A 20,904-nucleotide genomic window follows, 5' to 3' on the forward strand; every position below is an offset into this window, starting at 1 on the left:
AGGAGGAAATAATTTAAAGGTGCGCCATAATTTCAAGCATGAAGAAAGCTGTCACCATGACTTAAAATGAGAAATCTTTCACCCGAGAAGAAGATTGGGTGTCAAACGAGAGTGATCAATGTTAGAACAACTGCAAAGGGAAGTTATTTAATAAAGGGTCTTGTCAAAGGATTTCAAACGTGCGAACCCAGTTGCAACTAATTAGCCATGAATGCCTCATTATGAGGCCATACTTTCGCCTGTATGTTCCTTTTTTTCCTTTAAAAAGAACATATGTTTCCTCTTTGTTTATTATGCGAAAGAAAGATTTGAAGGAGTGATTGAGAGACAAGGAAAAGAGGTCATTTTTCTCAGCGAATTACAAGTGAGAACATAGAAAAACCTTCTCTTTGTTCTACCATCTGTGTTCTTTTCAAGATAAAATCAGTTTTGGGCTTTACTTTCTTTGTTTGAGATGAAATCTGTACTGTATTTCTTCGAGAATGTTTCAAGTCCGGAATGCAAGAGACCCATCATTAGTGATACCAATTTAGAAGGTGTTGGAGTAGAAAAATTGCAATCCAATTTCCTTGAGCGAGTCGATGAAATGAATGGTTGTGTGGAAATCTTGACTAGTGGCTTGATTGAAGCTGCAACTTTTCCTCTTGCCTTGTTAAGCCTTGAATTGCTTCAACTTTGTATTGATCACTATGATGTGAGAAGTAAAAGTATCTTAAACAAGGATGGAGAATCTGTGTTGTCTATTTGTAGGGAAACCATTGCCTCGGTTTTACGCCTTCTTGAATGCACATTTGCTGCATTTTCTCCTATCCAGTCCCTAGTCGAGTATCAAGAAAGCCCAAGTAAATATCGTAACATCCTAGCCAGGAAGTGGATAGAAACCAATTATGGCGAAGGTTCAAGACTGCCCAAGATAGTCACTAAAGATCATATAAAACCCCATATTCGTGATCTTATATTGCTGTTGCCTCGGGTTAAGAGTTCAGTTGATGTTTTCCTTTTTGAAGAATGGATGTTTCGTTATGTGGAGATCATTTTAAAAGGGGAGCAGTGGATGGATTGGGCCGAAGTAATTGCTAGTTCATTAAGAAGCTAACTCAAACACGCTAAGGAGTCTAAGGAAATTTTTACATGGCCTCTTACCTCACATATTGCATTGCTTGTGTCAGTAACATCACCTCCCTCCCACATGAAACTTGGAGTGAAGAAATAATGGTCTATCAATACTGCCCTCTACTTCAAAAAGACATGGTGTTAGAAAATTTTAGAAAGGTACATGATGTGTTGATAGAAAGTGTGCATTTGGCTCTAAAAAGCCATGCCTAGATTGTCCTCAGAAGCCCAAAAATTGATTAAGAACTATGGAAGCTATTTCTTCCAATTTCCTAAATTCACTTATTTGAGAGTAGGTGGGTTCGAGGATTAACCAATGAAGCTGCCACGTTATGCACTTGACTGCTTTGTTTTGGCTGAAGTTTGTAGACAATTGTTTCCTGTAATTAAAGATAATCTACCCCAAGAAAATTGGGAGTCAGTGTTTCCAATCAAACCCAGTTCTTTAACCTATAGCAGCATGATTAACGCCTCAGTCTTTGGGAGTAACTTGTTGGTTTTGGTTTTGGGTCTTATCAAGGAAGAAGAGATTTTGACAGTAAAAGATTTGCAGCTCAAGTTCTTGGCTTAAAAGGTCAGTCATCTACAATCCCACATTTAGAAGACTTGTGGCAAGATTGCAAAAATGAAGAAGTGTTAAAGAGAGATCATTCAAGGCTAACCCTTCAACACATTAATTCCCTCAAACTGAAATTTCAATTAGAAGGGGTAGTTGAAGATGGTTCGGACATTGTTGAACTAGGATGGGAAGAGGCCAGTGAGCCAAAACAACTGGAAGTGGATTGGAATTAGGAAGAGGAGGATGACATAAATCTAAGAACTAGATCCATCCTCACCCATACAGACAACTGGCTAAGGAGACAAAGCATGAAAATAGTCAATGAACCACCATTTGGAAAATCTCCAAAAACAGTTTCTTTTTCTGAACCACTGACTTCTGACATTCAAGTTTTGTCTCCTGTTGTAGGTTGTATATCGACTCCTAGTAGGTAGAAAAGATTGCTGTCCCTTGTATAGAAGACAACTCCTAGAACTAGATCTAAAACCAAGTCTGACGCCCTCATCCAACAAGAAATTCAGAAGGAGAAGATAATCACCCAAGGACAGGATCTAGGCGATGATCTCAGTTTCTCAGATAATCTTGCTGGTGATGTGCAATTGATTGAAGCCCCCAAGATAGACCAACCCAGGTTCATGACTCCTACCAGAGATACTCAAGGAATCTCTACTAATCTTATTATTCCATCCTGGCTATCCAACTCGATTAGCATGAAAAGGAATCTACAGCCAGTGTCTACACTAGTGAAGGACATTGTAACCAAGTATGTGGCTCGTGGCTCCAAAGTTAAGAAGCTAAAAATCAATGCTCATTTGATTAAAGATCCTGTGACTGGAAAAATAATAGCAAAAGTAGCCACCTATAAGCAGAATACTGAATCTGGTGATATTGACAGTGAAGGTCTTAAGGTTACTTTTGTTGAATTAGGAACTATTAATAGGAGCACAGATAACCAATTTTTCAAGTTCTTTGCTGATCACATGCTAACCCAGTTAGAAAAGGATAGTAAAGAAAAGAAGGAACTCAAGGCATTGGTAGTGACCATGGCTGCCTACATAGATTCATTAATGAATCGTGGGGCCCTTCCAGTGGTTCAGACCCCACAGTCTTTTGATCCTAATTCCGCAAACAGCCAACAATTGGTTAAACAAATGCAAAAAGGGAAACTGCTTTCGGATGCAATGCAGGACTAGATAACTTCCATCCTTAAAGAGGGCAACAAATTTATTCTAGATTTCACTACTACATATGCTGAAGGGGAGACACTCTTGGGTGAAATTCAAACTCTTACACCAAGATGGGAGTCTGATCAAAACTGATGTTAGGCCATTGTGTTTCAAATTACTGAAGTTGAGAAATATGGGATACTCAAATTTCTAGGCGAAAATCCTTTGAAAACCGTAGATTCCTGTATGTTATTTATCCTAAAAAATAATATGGGCTGGAAAGAATCAATCTACAAGGAGGCTATTAAAAAAAATGCAATCCATTGCAAATAAGATTGCCGGGATGCATGAAGAGCTTTTAAAGGATATGAACGTGGTAAATCCTACAGGAATTCCGTAGTTCGATGATGGCAATATGGATTCTGAGACACTGACAAAAAACTTCAATTATGCAATTATGAAGATTAAAGACACTGACACACCCACTGCTAGTGATTTCACCATGCTAGCTAACATTGAATCCATGATGTATTTGAATGAGAACCTCATGCCGCAGCAAAGTCTAAAGATCAAAGAGTTCAAGTGGCAAAAAGATGCCTATAAATCTAAGCTGTTGAGTTTAAAGAACCCACACTCTCATGCGATGCAAGAGTTCATGAACACCTTCAGAAGCGGGAAGCTGGTGAGGCAAACCGTGGGCGAGGAGGAGAAGACCGGTGATGAAGTCTGATCGGAACAGTTACTTTCCATTGTTTCTTTTTGAAACTGTTTCAAAACTATTTTTATTTATTGTAACTGTTTTAACCGAAAGGTTGGGCTTTAATGGAGGCCTTTTCGGATTTGTTTAAAAACTATAAATGCTGGGGCATTGAACTAGTTAAGGGTTAGAATTTAGTAAGTTACAATATACTATGATAAAGTTAGTTCTTTTGATATAATTGAAATAGCAATAGACAGATAGAATATATATAAACACTCTTTTGGATGACTGTGTACTGAATAAAGTTTTTGAATATATATATATATATATATATATATATATATATATATATATATAGTGCTTTAAGACTTGGTGTTTAAAGCAGTTTAGTCATTGTTACTTTGTGAACACTAATGATTTATTGTATGTAATATTTGTTGTTGTTTCTCTGCAATTTATGTTCATCCATTTCTTTGCATGATTGTTTTAAAGTTAAGTATTCCCCCCCTTTTCATTTAAATTGTCTTCTTGTAAAATAAATAAGTTGATTGTTACCTCACCGCCTAAGAGTGTGTGAGAGTACTTTTTGGTAAAAGTGCGCAGTTGGTTTTTATTAGTTTCCTTGAATCTATTGATAAATTTTGCGAAGGGCACTGTACCTATAAATGCAGAGAGGAAACAAATAACATGAAGTTTTCTCAACTGTTGTGAGCATTATTGTGTTTTCTAACCTTGGGTATAGAGTAAGTTTTGTATAGTGAGAAAAGACAATTTGTTCACTAACACTCACCTAAGTCACAACCTTGTTTCCATCTATCAACTCACTCATGGGGTTACAAGGAGGATTGTGGAATTCACACCGGATTCAATATTTATAAGAGATTTGGAGACTAGAGAGATCATTGCTATAGGAGTGGTTGATCATGCATCTCAGCTATACTACTCTGCAGACTTTGCTCATGATGATGACAGTGATTCTTTTGCAGTTTCTTCAGCAGATTTTAGTCACACTTACAATGTTGATTCAAACTTTGAGGAGGACTTTGGCTACTTGAACTTGGGTATTCTCACACGTGAACAAGTTCTTGAGCCTTCCATTTTTTGTCTTCCTATTGAGATTGCATCTACTGTTGTTCTTGATGATGCTTGTATTCACACAACCATGGATTCAGTGCAGTAGAATATTCCTTGTCTTCTAGACTTAGTTCCATGGGATGACTTCTTAACAGACATTGCAAGTTTGTTTGTGGAGTCCTATATTGCAGATTTATTCATCTTCTTGTTGGTGAAGATGATCCTTTTTCAGTTGTTGCGAGGGAACATTCTAACCCTCATCTTCATTCTCTACCTTATCATTCTTTTGAGGTTGACATGATGGTGGATACTTTGATACAACAGTTGGAGGAGGTCACTTGCTCTTCAGAGGAGACACTTGAATCTTTGATATCTGTTCTATATTCATCCTCAGTTGATTTTGACTTGTCTTTTTCAGTAGAGTGGCATAGTACACATGATTTGGAGGAGGCACTTTTCAGTATTGACATGGGGACACTTGAGCTGGTTTCAGAGATTCCATACATTTTGAGGTTTCTTCCTACAGATGGGGGAGGCTTCATTGGTACACCTTTGGTTTTGTTTCTTCCTAAGGGGAGGAATGTTGTTCTACCTCATGGCCTTCTAGGCTCAGTTCCATGGGATGACTTCTTAACAGACATTGCAAGTTTGTTTGTGGAGTCATATATTGCAAATTTGGGGGACAGTATTGATCACATTCATCTTCTCGTTGGTGAAGATGATCCTTCTTTAGTTGTTGCGAGGGAACACTCTAACCCTCATCTTCATTCTCTACTTGATTATTCTTTCGAGGTTGACATGATGGTGGATACTTTGATACAACAGTTGGAGGAGGTCACTTTCTCTTTAGAGGAGACACTTGAGTCTTTGATATATGTTCTGCATTCATCCTCAGTTGATCTTGACTTGTCTTTTTCAGTAGAGTGGCATAGTACAAATGATTTGGCAGAGGCACTTTTTAGTATTGACATGGGGATACTTGAGCAGGTTTCAGAGATTCCATACATTTTGAGGTTTCTTCCTACAGATGGGGGAGGCTTCATTGGTACACCTTTGGTTTTGTTTCTTCCTAAGGGGTGGAATGTTGTTCTACACTCATGGTACGGTTTCTACATCGAGCCTAAAGCATCTACCACGTGTACATTCTACATTGAGGGGGGGCTACTTGGTCTACCTTCTACTTCTTCTCTTTAATGGGGGGGATCTTTTCCTCACATAAGGTCTTGTTCTCTCTCATTTTCTCTTATGTACTTATCTCTCTTTTTGGAGGGGGGGTTTTCCCATGTGGTTTTCCCTCCTTCTTCCTTTATGAGAGATTGCATTGCATATCTTTTGCACTTGCAGTTTGTACATGGATACCTGACACGACCTAGTAGCCGGGACCCATCTTGCATTATTATCTAGCGTTTGTGAGCTTAAGTGCATTCCCCTAACTTGCACTTAAGGGGGGGTGTTGGTGTAAATAATTATTTACTATTTACACTTAAGTTTATTTAGGTTAATGCATATTCACATGAGTTGTCATGTAGACACCTAGGAGTTTGCACATTCATATGAGTTCTCATGTAGACAACACAGTAGTTTGCATCTTATTTGAGCACATGTTGTCTGCTATATCTCTTTATGAGATACACCTTTGTATTCTTATCCTCTCATTGTTGCGCATACTTTTATGCACAATGGAGGATAATCCACTCTTAGTAGACATGTGCTTAGTTGTTATGATTATCACTTTGTTGACTCCTAGTCAGCTTGATTGCCTTTATATACAAGCACTACTGTGATGTATTCATCCATTATCATTTGATCATCTCTCATCTCTCTTGTGCTTCTAGATCTTGGTGTTGTTTTATTGCTCTAGGTGAACTCTTACAATATATATATATATATATATATATATATATATATCAAATGAAATACCTTTGTAATCTGACTATGGTTCAGATTTTACTGTTTTTCCTTTCTTGGTTTGGCTCGATCCATTATGGAGTTTTGACTTCTTCCTTCTTGGCTATACCCTCTGCCAATGGTTTTGTAGACTCAAGCTTCCTTAGAGGATGATATATTACAATGTAATGTAGTTGCTAACTGTATTAGACATCAGATGCTGATTGGATTATAAGGTGCTGACAACATTCAAGTTTGATGCTTTTCCTTCCATGCTGCAGTTCTAATTTCTCCTTAAATCTTTGAATCTGCTGAAAGCAATGCCGTTGTGGATTAAGAGCTTTGTTGACAGTTCTATTTGCTGTAGAATAAATATGATTAATCTATTTGATTCATCGACTTGCTGGAGTTTTGTATTGACTGCTGATTGGATAGTCAAAATGCTGAATGCCATTACTAAATGGGGACTGTATTTCTATATAAAGTGCTGATTGCCATTCCTTATCTCCATCCCTTTCTGTGACACACTTTATCAAGGGTCGTCGCTTCATCTCTGAATTCCTTTCACACACTAGCCTTACATCCAATAAAGTACCCTCTCCTGTTGACGAAGGATATTATTTCCCTTAGTGTTCTCCTCTTCTTCCTTTATTCATGTCCCCTTCAAATGAACTATCCTCCCTTTTACATCTTATTTTGAGGAATTCACAACTCTTTATTACATATCTTTTGACCTTTCATTAAATTTAGTTAATTTATATTATATTAATTAATTAATTAATATTATTTCTAATTAATTTCTCATTTCACACGGGATATCACACTATGCAATTGCTAAACAACTGAGAAATCATATATTGGTCAGAAGCCAACTTTGTAGCTAAAAAAATGAGATTTTCATAAATAAGAATGTAAGATTTTCAGCTCATTTTAGTACTTTGTAGCCATTTTAGTATTTTGTAAAATCTGCTTGTTAACTTAAATTCATTACCCTGTGATATGCTATATTTCTGCTTTTCATGTTACAAGTTACATAACCTGCATTAGTCACTTATTCCAGTTTGAAAGATTCGTATAGGTTCTGGATGGATGTTTTATCTGGTTGTGGCAGTTCAGACAACCATCAACATGGGTGTGTCCATTGGGAGCATTCTTCTAGGTGCTGAGTGTCTGGAGGTAAACAAACATTCTCAATATGCTTTTCTTAAAAAACATTTTTCTGTTTTGAAGGTTACTCTAATTTTTATGTTTCTATAATCCCTGGAAATAAGATTGATGTTGAGAAGGACAGGAAGCCAGCTGGAAAGTCAATTCAATAGGATGACGATCAGATATTTGATGAGAGAGCAGTCACAAAAGTGCCTTGATCAACACTAGGAATAAGCAGCCTTTTATTCACAATGAATTTATCTTGTCTCAAATAAACTGTGTTCTTTCCTTTCTTATTGTTACACTAGGTATGCAAATCCCTTGATTATTTTTCTTGCCTCAATAATTTTATTCCTTTTCTCATTACTTTATATGACATGTCCCCTTTTACCCTTCTCATTTTTAGTAAGAACACAAAAAGTTTCAGGCTGAATAAAGTTGAGACACAATTTCATGGTATTCACATTAGATCTTACCTCTTGTAATGCAAGAATATCAATATTTCATTTATACCTGCAGAATATTATAAGCACAACCTTCTTATCATAAGCTGCTAGCCCGCTAACCTTATTATTGACAGTCCTTGTTAACTTGTTGTTGATGAGGGTTTTAACTTTGAAGGCAATCTCAGGGTTTTATAGACCTCTAAAAATGGCTAGGTATCTTCTAATCTTTATCGTCCGTATCTATATTACTGGCTGGTCTTGGATCAGAAGAACGCTGATGAGATTTAATTACCCAAAACTGGTGGATCAACAAGATAAACTGCCCCCCCCTACCATTTTATAGGCTGCCCCCCTTCAATTAATAGGGAACCCTGAACGTTACCACTAGCCGGCAGGAGGTTGAACAGCCTATCAGATGATGCTAGCCCGCCCATTCCAGTCCACATGGCCAACAAACACCAAAATAATTTCCAAAATCGGTGGTGGTAGGGAGGCGGACCATGGGGGTGTAAGGGGTTTCTTTATACTTTCTTTTTATGGTCTCAATCATGTCCTTCCTCTATTGCCTCAGCAGTTTTATTATCCTACAGAGCATCACCATAAATCATGGATTTAATACCACTATCCTTGTCCCTTGGACCAGATGTCATAGCTTTCTCTGTCACTTTTTTGTTTTTGAGCACCATAACCAAGATGGTGTAGAAACTGCCTTTTCATTGTCCCATCGAAAAATTTCATTCCTCTCTCCAGATGAGATAGGATATCTAAGGCATCTAAGGGTGGCAATCTTGAATCATGATATTCTCAAAATCTTGAATTCCATCAACTAGCATGATGGCAAGCCAGCTGAAATTACTGATTGAGTCATTTACATTTGTCACACTAGCTGCCAACTAAGAGGTAGCATATTTCACTGAAGGTTGCGATTCCTTGGCTAGGGTAGCTATACACTTTTCTACATAGTTCTAAATTTGTGTGCAACACTTTGTGCAGCTTCTTTCTGTAGGGCTGTACCACCATGGTCTAGTTATACAATGCTAATTCCTAGTCACAACTAATTCTGTCACTTTGTACCATCAGATTCAGTACCCTTTCCAGTTGTAGCATTCTCCAAAATTTGGTCATCATCTTCTGTTCTGAACTGCAACATTCTGAGAGGCATGTTGGGGTTATACTTGGTTGAAATGGGGTATGTCTGAAGTTTGAACTGTAAGGAAGCTGCAAGAAGAGTTAGTAAAACAGTAAGTTAAAATGCAATTTATCACTACTTCGTAGCAAGTTGCACCCTCTCCACCTAAGTTCTATAGTTTGAGTATCGGTTGAATTCCATTTTAGTCTTGGATTCCAATTTCAACATTTTAGGGGTGTTTTCCTTCAATCTTTTGTTTTGTGGAGGTTTAGTTTATTTCTAATTCTCAAATTAACATCTTCCAATTATTTGGACTTGTAGAATAATCATTGAATCATAGATGCTTGCAAAAATCCAATATTGTAATTTGTAATAATTGGATGGCTTACCACCAATAATTAGAATTTTTAATTATTTAAGATCTTGGATGGTTCACCACAGTATTCTTGTTTTAATTGTTAAAAGATCCTGAATGGTATATTTGCTGGATCCCCTTTACATTATCATTCAGCTTGGTGTGTATCAAAATTGGGTGATGTAGTCTGCTATTTTGGTATTGCATTTCATTTTTCTATCAACCAATTTGGCTTGATCAGAATTTACATATTACTACCAACCATTTTGGCATTAATCAGTTCTGTGGGTCTGAAACTAAATATAATTTGGTCCTAGACAACAATCTTGATGTTTTGTTCCATTGTCCTCATTCTAATCTCCATGTGCTCACATCTTGGTCATACTTGGAACTTAGTGATATAAAAGAGGTTGGATTTGAGTGTTTGCAGATTTTTATATGGGATTTGAGCTAATGTTCTGCAAGGGATGTTACAATGATACATGAAAAGTTGATCCGACAGTGGGCTAAAATGGAGATGAGGATTTGTGATTTTAAGTATGAATTAAGTTCAATTTTGAATTCCAGAATGGATATTTAATTAAAAATATTGAAACACTATCCCGGTACACATACGATGGATATCAATGACACATGACCTCAGGGGTACATTGATGACCTATACAAGTTTCGTGGCAAGAGAATATAAGGGCCTTCTACAGTATTGTGAACAATAATAATGAACTTGATTTGGAATATAAATTAGGTATTGAATGGTGAAATTAGATGCACGTAATGATAATAACAATTTGAAGCCTAGCCAACTAGGATACTTAATCCCATAGACCCAATTGGTGAATAGCAGAGCTTTTGACAATTAATTAGGTTATAAAAGAGTGAATTTGCTTAATAGATTATTGAATTGGATATGCATATTGTAACAACCCCTTTTCTTGGGCCTTAGCTAACAACTAGCATAACATCGCATTACAGTTACTACTTCACATTCATGAGAAGGCAATTATAACAGCTATTTTACATGTTCATGCGAAAGAGATTAACGGTTACAATAAATTTAACTGAAATATCATAGCTAGCAATTGAAGGGCATAATTAAAAAAAACTAATTTGAGGATTTTAAGTTTGCAATATCCTAAATTCCAATACTAGAATCCGCCTAGGGCAACATTTGCAAAACCATGGGTTACTTGTAATATTCCCTTGGTTATGAATTTTAATAATAAGTCATATAAAAGTAATAAATTATTTAAATAATAAATAATGATAATTACTATTAAATAGTTATATTAATAGTTATAAGTATACAAGTAATATGTGAATCACTAAACTCTAAATCATCTTATTTTAATTAATATTTATAATTAAAATAATAATAACTATATTTATATATTAATGTGATTGAAACAATATTCAACTAAATAAATAGTAATCAAAGTAAAATAATTAATTAACGCTATTATAGCGGACAAGAAATAATTAAACTAAAAAGATTAAAGGAGTTGAAAAAATTGTGCGCCCCTTTGAAGAGTCACATCATTAGATGGCCGCCCATATTTAAATGCGAGAAAATTAGATTTTCTTTTCACAGGGTAAGAAGAAAAATCAAAAGGATAAAATGGGAATTAAAGAAAGAAGGGAGAAAACAAGGGAGGAAATAAAGGAGAAAAAATAGGAATAGAAATAGGAAATAAAAAGACAAAGGCACAAAGAAAACAATAAAGGGAATAAATATAGAAGTTGGAGTGGTTGAAAGATTTATAAAGGGAAATCATAACAAGCAATGTGGCCAAAATAAGAGGTGTAGAATAATAAATGCACCCATCTAAAAATAAGGCAAATATTATTATATAAAGAAAAGACCAAAGTCAAAATTCCTACCTTGGAAAAAGAAAAGGGGATAAGTACATGATATATTATGTGGGAAATATAAAATAAGGAAGAAGATTTCCTCCACTCAAACAATAATAATAAATAAGAGAAAGAGGTAATCCATGTGTGGGGGTTATAAGGTTAGGGAAAGGTATGAAATTAGGAATTTATTTTATAATTAAATTAAGCAATGCTATTTTCATTTGAATATATACTAAAAGTATTTTTAATGAAGGATTATTATATTAATATTGTTGTTATTGATCCCAAGTTTATTATATATGTTTGTAGATGACACAAGGCTATGGTAGACAAGAGAAAAATAAATAGTTGAAGATAAAATGATTTTATTTATAAAAATCAAATGAATATATTTGTGATAATAAATTCCTTATATGAGAAATAGTGGAAATTGGATAATATTGTGTTAACCTATGGAGTTAACACCATGGAGATTAATGAGACTTGAAGCATGGAGCTTGTGAGATATTAAGATCTCCATTGTCCGTCATGGTTGAGAAGCAATGTGCGAAAATATTCTAATGTTGTCAACATATGCATATGTGATTGGCCTTGGATAGAGGATGCTCGTTCAAGAAGAATCTTAAGGGGTGTGCTCCTGGGAAGATGGTGAGGTATCTATGAGCTAGGAAGCCCAATCTGGAGACGTCCTTAAGATTGGGGTTAAATTAGAGGGTAGACTGATAGAAATATTATTATTCTGTTTCTAACAAGGTTTTATGCGCAGGTTGAGCTGAATCAATTAATGCTACTAAACATGAACATTACATTGGTCCACATATACTGCTTAGGGCACAAAGGTTATAACACTGATTCGTAATAACCAATACCATTTAGGGCAACAAAACCACTGTAATGTCCCCATCTTTTTAGTCTTTTAATGGAGTTCTTAGCCTTTACATTCTCCAAAGGCTAAGTGAAGGAATAAAGAGAAATTGATTAAATTAGTTTCTTATAAAGTCATTAAATAAATTAAAATTAAAAGGTGACTTTATACTTAATTAATTTAATTAAAAGTGGCTAAAGTTAATTAAATAAATTAAAAGAATCTTCTAGAAGGAGGAATTAAATATGTTTTATTTCTTCTAGAAGGAGGTCCATTTATTGGAGGAAAAGAATAAATAGGGAGGGCAACCTCATTTTTCATCATTGAATGTGTTACCATCTACTCATTCGGATAGCTTGTGGAGCCAAAGGTTTTTGCAGTTGCTACATTGATCGTTGGGAATGAACACTCCCATTGATTTGCATAACTGAGGTGGTGAAACATATTCTGGCTGTTGGAAAAGACAAATTAGTCTTTTCATTGTGCCAAATTTGTGGCCTAGGGCCAGATTTGTGGAGTAAGGAATAAGTGGGATTTTGCTACAATAACTCTACTACAGTAATGCTGCTACAGTAACTTTGCTACAGTAAAATTCAATTTTTTTGAGCAATTCCAAGTTTTTATCTACCACATTTTGCATTGTTTGAGAGTAGATATTTAGGGCATTGTTAGGGTTTTTTTAAATCTATTGTAATCTGATTTATATCAGAAGTTTTATATTAGAATTTGTTGCCCTAATGTCTTATTGATGTAGATGCATATTTTCCTATTTGTAATCAGTGTTGTACATAAACATTTGCATCTTCATTGTTAGATGTTTTGGAGTTCTTTGCAAGCATATTTATTAAAGTTTGGCATATAGAAAGCAAATAGAATTTAGATATGCAATATATCTCTTGTTTGCAAAGTTTTTGTCAAACAAGTGAATTAGAGAAGAATTTGTGTTTGATGAAGTTATAACCGGTTGGGGTTATTACATTGGTATTAGAGCTAAATCTTGCCATTTTGAGGGTTTAGCAATCACATGCAGCCACTTAGGTTGGCTCTCACAGATTTTACACTCGCAAGCGAACTTTGTTTGACAGGGAACAAGAACTTGACAGGTAGTTAGACACCATAGGTGACAAGCAAGAGGGTAGCCCACCGAGAGACAATAGGAATGAGGATCAAGAAATAAGAGATTTTTTTAGAGCAATGGTTACAGGACAAGAGCGGATGGCTCAAGCTTTGCAGGCACTCACCATCATGGTTGAGTGCATGAACCCACAGAACAGACAAAATCAAGAACAAGGGGATAACAGGAGTGCAGTGGGATCACCTAGAGCTCATAGAACTCTTTCTAGAATAGTAGATAGGCCCACATGTACTACCTTTGTTATAGAGGAACCAGTACAAGAGCTAATAGAGGAAGTTGAGGATGGGACATTTGCAGATATCCTTATGGCTGCTAATGATGAATGAGAATTATTGGCACCACAGGTACATGAGAATGACTTTTGAGAGGTTTTTGAACCAAAGAAGAGAACACTACCGTACAGTCAAACAAAATAGGAGATGTCGTGGCGAGGATAATGAATTAATGCGTGCTACAGAGAAGCTTTCCTTGACTACATTTGATGGGAGTAGCAGAATGACAGCACAAGCTTGATACCTTCTTAGCACTAAGACTTATGACAAAAGTGGAGGAAATAAAATATGTCACACTACATTTAGAGGGAGCTACACATGATTGGTGGTACCATGGGATGGTTACCCTTCAACATAACCAAGTGACTTCATATCAGGACTTCATGGACAAGTTGGTAGAGAGGTTTGATAAGAAGGATCCAGGGAGTTGGCACAGTTGAGACAGACAGGCGGATTGGAGTATTTCATTAGTGACTTTCAAAGGCTATTTGTTATGGTGCCAGATATATTAGATAGGAGATTGGTTGTTTTGTTCATTGAGGGATTATCTGAACCACCGAAGGGTTGGGTAAAAGCCTTCGATCCATTCAATTTGCAAGAAGGAATTAAGAAGGCTAGAAGTATGGAACAAGTAGCGCCAGTAAATAAATTTTAGTCAAGGGTGCATCCTCTAGCAAAGACAAACCATTCTTCAAGAAACCTGAGAGGAATGAAACAAAGGTTGAAAATAAAGATAAATCATTTGCTCCTTTGGATAGAGAGACATTGAATGATTTAAGGAAGAAAAAACTCTATTTTTATTGCAAAGGACTCTATGACATGAACCATGACTGTCCTTTGAGGCCAAAGGGGAAAGTAAACAGGGTTATGTGGGCTTATTATGAGGATTCTGATTCTAAAAATTTAGACCAACAATCTGAAAATGAAGAATCAATTGAAGAAAAGGAAGACACATATGATCTAGGTGATGAAAAGACTGAGGGTAGACTTAAGGAGGCCCGTCTCACGAGTGTACAAGAAGAGGGATCATTTAGAATGAGAGGGGTATTGGCTGGTCCGCGAGTTATTACTTTACTTGATATAGGTGCTACTCACAATTTTATTGATTCCAGATTGATTGAGAGGCGTGGGATATAGACAAAGTAGTTTGAGGGTCTGAGAGTGGGGGTAGCTGATGGCTACATCCTCAAATGTGACAGGAAGATTACAGGTCTGCCCCTAAAGATCAACAACTTTGATTTCAAAGAAGATTTTTATGTTGTTAACATGGGTGATACAAATTTAGTTCTTGACATGACTTGGTTACATGATATAGGGGAGTTCACTCTCAATTTGAGAGATATGGAGATGAAGTTTCAGTAAGAAGGGAAGACCCATATACTTAAGGCCATTTGTGATAGTGGGTTTAGGATGATGTCTTGTAGATGCATGGAGAGCTTGTTGAGACGTGACCAGGTTGAGTGGGCAGCCTGTTGCACTTTAATGCCATCACAGGGGCAGCAAAAATCAGAATATCACCCAGACATATAGGAATTGAGAATCAAGCACTACAAGGTTTTTAGTGAAATACCACCAAGTAGACCTCTAGATAGAGGCATTGAGCATATTATTGAGTTAGAGGAGGGTGCTAAACCCATCATGATCACACCCTACAAACATCCAAAGAGATCGAAGGATGAGATTGAGAAAACCATTGAGGAACTACTTGTTGTGGGGCACATTAGACCAAGTAAGTCTCCTTTTGCTTCTTCTGTGGTTTTGGTGAAAAAGGATGGTACTATTAGGATGTGCATAGATTATAGGGTCCTGAACAAGAAGACTATCAAAAATAGATATCCCATCCCACAAATTGATGAGTTATTAGATGAGCTACATGGAGCATGTTTCTTGTCCAAAATTGATTTGAGATCAGGCTATCATCAGATTTGAGTCAAAGAGTAGGATATAGAGAAGACGACATTCAAGTGTCATTATGGCCATTTTGAGTTTGTAGTTATGTCATTTGGGCTAACTAATGCTCCAACTACTTTTCGGTCCACAATGAATAGTGTCTTTTAGCATCAGTTCAGGAAATTTGTGTTAGTCTTCTTTGATAACATCCTGGTGTATAGTAGGACATGAGGTTAGACATTGTGTTGAGCATTTTGAGCAAGGAGTCCTTGTATGCAAAAGAATCAAAGTGTGATTTGGGATTATCAAAGTTATTATATCTGGATCACATTGTCAGTGCTCAGGGAGTACGCATGGATTCTGAAAAGATTCGTGCTATTATTGAGTGGCTTACTTCAGTGAACCTAACATAGTTGAGAGGATTTTTGGGGTTGTGTGGGTTCTATAGGAGGTTTGTTAGTAGATATTCTAGGCATGCAACACCCTTGATGGATTTGATGAGAAGGGGGCTTTCTTATGGACTCTTGAGGTATAGGAGTGTTTTGATGAATGCAAGGAGTTGAAAACTTTTTGTCTAGTGCTAGCATTACCAAATTTTAGCAAACCTTTTGAGCTACGTTGTGATGCATCTAGCAAAGGTATTGGAGTGGTGCTTATGCAGGACAAGTACCTAATTGCTTATGAGAGTAGGAAGCTCAGAGGGGGCTGAGAGGAGCTTCAACATTTATGATAAGGAAATGTTGGCCATAATGCATACTTTGGCCAAATTTAGGCAGTATTTAGTGGATAGCAAATTCAGCATAAAAATTGACCACAATAGCTTGAAACATTTCCTGAGGCAGTGAGATCTTAATGACAGGCAGCAGAAATGGGTAAGTAAATTATAGGCATATGACTTTGATATTACCTATTTCAAGGGGACACAAAATGTAGTAGCAAATGCCTTGTCACGAAGACCTCACTTGAGCTTGATGACAAATATATCAAAGGATTGGAGACATTTAATCCTTCCAAAGTATGGAAAGGATACATGGGCATCGAGATCCATAGATGGATCGATCCAGAATAGTGATTTCACCCTTGTGAATGAGCTTATCATTTACAAAGGGTGCATTTATTTGGTGCCAGGGTTAGAGGTGACGAGGATGGTGTTGAGAGTTTATCATGACTCACCTATGGCAAGACATCTAGGTTTTCACAAAACCTACCGGTAGATTTGTGAGTGTTTTTCTTGGAAAGGGCTTAAAGCTGAGGTGTTGTAGTATTTTAGAGTGTCCTACTTGCTAGCATAATAAACATGAGCACTCTTACCTAGCCAACTTACTTTAGCCATTTCCAATTCCTGACAGGAAGTGGGAGTGTTTATCCATGGACTTCATCATAGGACTGCCAAGAGCCCAGGGTAGAGATTGTATATATGTTGTTGTTGATTGACTTACAAAGTTTGCCCACTTCTTCCCAATCAACACTACATACACTGCTACATAGGTGGCAAATTTATTCTTCAGAGAGGTATTCAGGTTGTATGGTTTACCTCAGAGCATTGTCAGCGATAGGGAAGTAGGTTTATGAGTCACTTCTGGCAGGAGTTGTTTAGATTGTGCGAGATAGAGCTCACTCTGAGTACTAGCTACCACCCCTAGACAGATGGTCAGACAGAGATAGTGAATAAATGGGTGGAGGGATACCTCAAGAATTACATAGCAGGGCAGCAAAAAGCTTAGGTTAAGTGGATATATCTATGCGAGTATTGTTACAATTCCACTTATCACATGTCTATCTAGATGTCACCATTCATGGCATTATATGGTGCAACAAATTGTTTTTCATAACAAAAACAAAGATGATTTATAAGAGATTTTCCCAATAATTATTGAATAGATAACTGAATTCCTTTTCATAGGACTTTAACAGTTTTAACTATCAACAATTAACTGAAAATAACTGTATCAATGATCAACTGAAATATCTAGAATAACGATTAACTGAAATAACTATATAAATGGTCAACTGAAATAACTAGATCAATGATTAACTAAAAATAACTATGTCAATGATCAACTGAAATATCTAGAATAACAATTAATTGAAATAACTATATCAATGATCAACTGAAATAACTAGATCAACGATTAATTGAAAGTAATGATTATCTATCTTTTTCTACATACAAGTAAAGTAAATGCTTATCATGAGAAGAAGAAAAAGAAAACATACAAATATTGTTCGGTGAGTCTTTAGTTGGTTGTGCAAGCCTCGGCTTTCGGTAAGAGGAGAAGCATTGACTTAGGCTTAAACTCTCAACCTCAGACCATACTTATCTCCACACAATCTATTGAATTAGAAAGGTCCTCCCTACCACGGGATTGGGCTTGGGATATTCTTAGTCCAGCCACTTGAGCATTCTGGTGTTTAGAATTTCCGCACAGTTATAGACGGACATGTCTGTATAACTAGCACCACTAACATCAAGTGATCAATAGATGACAAACATGCCTTTAAACGACCTTGGCCAAAGTTTTCTGATGGGTTCAATGACTTGATCACCACGGCTTGACTTGACAACAGGAAACAATAATAGGGACGAGCATGAGTTATTAATAAAATGATTTTATTTTTTAATTCATCATATCTGACTTTTATTTCTATGTCATTGTAGATTCCATTTCACCTCTTCACCTTTTCCATGGCTATACAGCCGGTGAGTCCTAAGTGCCTAAATCTCAGAGCAATCGGCTCTGTCCATTGATTCTCAATTGATTCATGATTTGTATATATATTTCAGCTTATCACAATCTGTGATTTGAGAAAGATGTTCTTAAAGATTTGCAGAAAATATTGTTTAACTCTAATCTCCAATGGCATTATGATCCATGAATTCATAACATGGTTACTTGGCTTTTACTTGCCATAAAAAAATCTAATTTTGAGAGGATCAATCCTATAATATCAAACAAGATATCATCATGATAAAAGCTGTAGCTTACTGCTATGTAATTCGGTTTTGTTGTAACTTTTGATCAAGAAAAATCATATTTGCAATGTTGGATTTGGATATTCCACATAACCTGGATTATTCTGGAAATGAAGCCTTGCTAGTCGCTCAGCTCCCTGCCTCACCTTTGCTTGCAAAATCTCTAATGCAATCCTTGTATAAGGTTGCTTATGATTTTTGATAGAATAACTGTATGAACAAGAAATCATGGGAAGAAATAATGTAATGGTATAAACTGATAATAGCAAGGATATTGGCACTAGGAAAAAGGTAGTTGGTAATGCGGAAGAAGGCGGTAATGATCACAAAAGTCGTATCCATGAACAAGGTAGTCAGGTGTTGTAAGAAAATGAAAGTAAATGTTGCCTTTTGTCTCCTTCGATTTCAAAACATATAATGAGCAACATGACTCCTTGGCTTCCAAGAAGCTATAACATAAAGGAAATGTATTGGCTCTTGGATGCCAAATAAATTTGCCAAGTGTTCAATCGGTTTCAAACAAGAAAAAGAATAAAAAAGATGGAAGAAGATTTGAAGGTTATAATTTGAAAAATATTATGGTTTATATCTATCTACGTACACGTAGATATATTGGTGAGGTGGCATCATTTTATTATAAAGAAAATAATATTATGGTGTCACTTTATTTTTATATCTGTGTACGCACATAGGTATATATTATAATAATATGGTGAAAAGATCATTCAAAATCCTTTGAGATACGTATTATATTTTAATTAATTTGTTTTATGTTTAAAATTGTTTATTTAATAGCTCATGCGGGTCCTTCAATTGTATCCTGAAGTTCAAGTCGCTAGATCCTTGCCAAGGCAATTTAAGGTCATCTCTGTCAATCCTGTTGACTGGACTTAAGCTAGTATCCCATTCCATTGATCTCGTTTAGCGATGCTTCCCCTCTTCATCTTCTCCTGCAATCACTCGTGAAATAATTCCACCATAATAACAAGTTCCATAATAATTTCCAAATAAAGATTTAAAAGAATTTAATTATTAACCATAATTCCAAAATCAAGCAACTGCTAAACATCACATAACAATTGATGGTTAACGACCATCTTCATTAACTATTAATACAACGGATATAAATCACTACCTACTTCACATGATTATGAAAGAAAAACCCATTCAATCTAACGGTTGTGAGCAAATTTAAAATTAGGTCAAAATTTGGGATGTAACATATGGATATGAGGCACCTAGTTTGATGCAAGTGGTACAAGGACTCACAAATCACATAATCACAATTCCATAACTTATCATGACAATATTGCACATTTTGCAAACTTATAACTGAATCAACAAACTGGGACATAATTTTCCACTTGAGAAGAGATGATCATAAATTTCGCAAATGAAGAAATAAAACTTATTCCTTTTATGAGAGAGTATACATATCAGTTAAACACGTTTTTCCAAAGTTATAGCCCAAAATGATAACTGGAATAAAAATTATTACTCTTCTCCCAAAACTACTCACATAAAAATCAGGTTCAGACTTGTTTGCACTCAAATGCTCATAATTTCTTCAAATCACGATGAAATTCGACCAAACCAAAATCAAAAGAAAGCTAACCCAAATACCTTTCCGAAAATATAAGTTGTAGGTCTGTATCTTTTCATATGAATTTATACCAATAGGAATAACAGTCAGGTTTCTAGAAAATTACATAGAAAATTAACATAAAACTTGCAAAAAACAAAACTCCTTTCATTTCTATTCTTCTCAAAAAGATTTCCAACCATTCCCCTCTGTAAATCACGATCATTACATGATATTTTAATGTCTTTTCAATTCTTCTAACTATTGGATAGCTCCTATGACTCTTGACCTTCCTCTTTACATCAACTTTACATATTGTCAAATTTTTTGTGACAATATTTTATTACATATTTGAAAACTTTTGCATTTTCTCATAAATGACCTTTTAACTGTATAAAACCCCTACAAACATATTAAAATAGACTATATATGAAATTTTATGACATTTTACCCTTCCATTGGTTTATTTACATAATTTGACCATACTAAACAACTTTGACAATCTATTACAAATTGATTCCAAGGCTTAATTGAGCCTTACATGTTGACTCAAATATATTGACAAACATTAACTTGACATTTCAGAATAAACATTAATGAGATATGTATTCTTTATGTCCATTTTTTTAGGTGCTCCTGCACCATACTCCTTACTTTCAAATCTTTCCAAGTCCCTTGGAAAGGGGTTAAAGAAAGCTTATCTTCATCTTTACTTTTAGTCTCTCAATCCTCTTGCTTAAAAATAAGACCTTGTCAT

General features: G+C 35.7%; 1 protein-coding gene across 2 annotated transcripts in view; it reads left to right on the plus strand.

Moving 5' to 3' along the window:
* LOC149550134 (putative GABA transporter 2) overlaps window positions 1–20,904 on the plus strand; it is a 92,525-nt gene that overhangs the window by 35,788 nt on the left and 35,833 nt on the right. For both annotated transcript variants that reach the window (XM_089793256.1, XM_089793257.1), the window contains exon 3: window positions 7,578–7,675. In XM_089793256.1, coding sequence (XP_089649382.1) covers window positions 7,578–7,675 — 98 coding nt within the window. The remainder of the gene's footprint in view (window positions 1–7,577; window positions 7,676–20,904) is intronic.

Source organism: Cupressus sempervirens, chromosome 7 (assembly GCF_028749045.1).
Source record: "Cupressus sempervirens isolate cs-2001-9-10 chromosome 7, ASM2874904v1, whole genome shotgun sequence".
Lineage (NCBI taxonomy): Eukaryota > Viridiplantae > Streptophyta > Pinopsida > Cupressales > Cupressaceae > Cupressus > Cupressus sempervirens.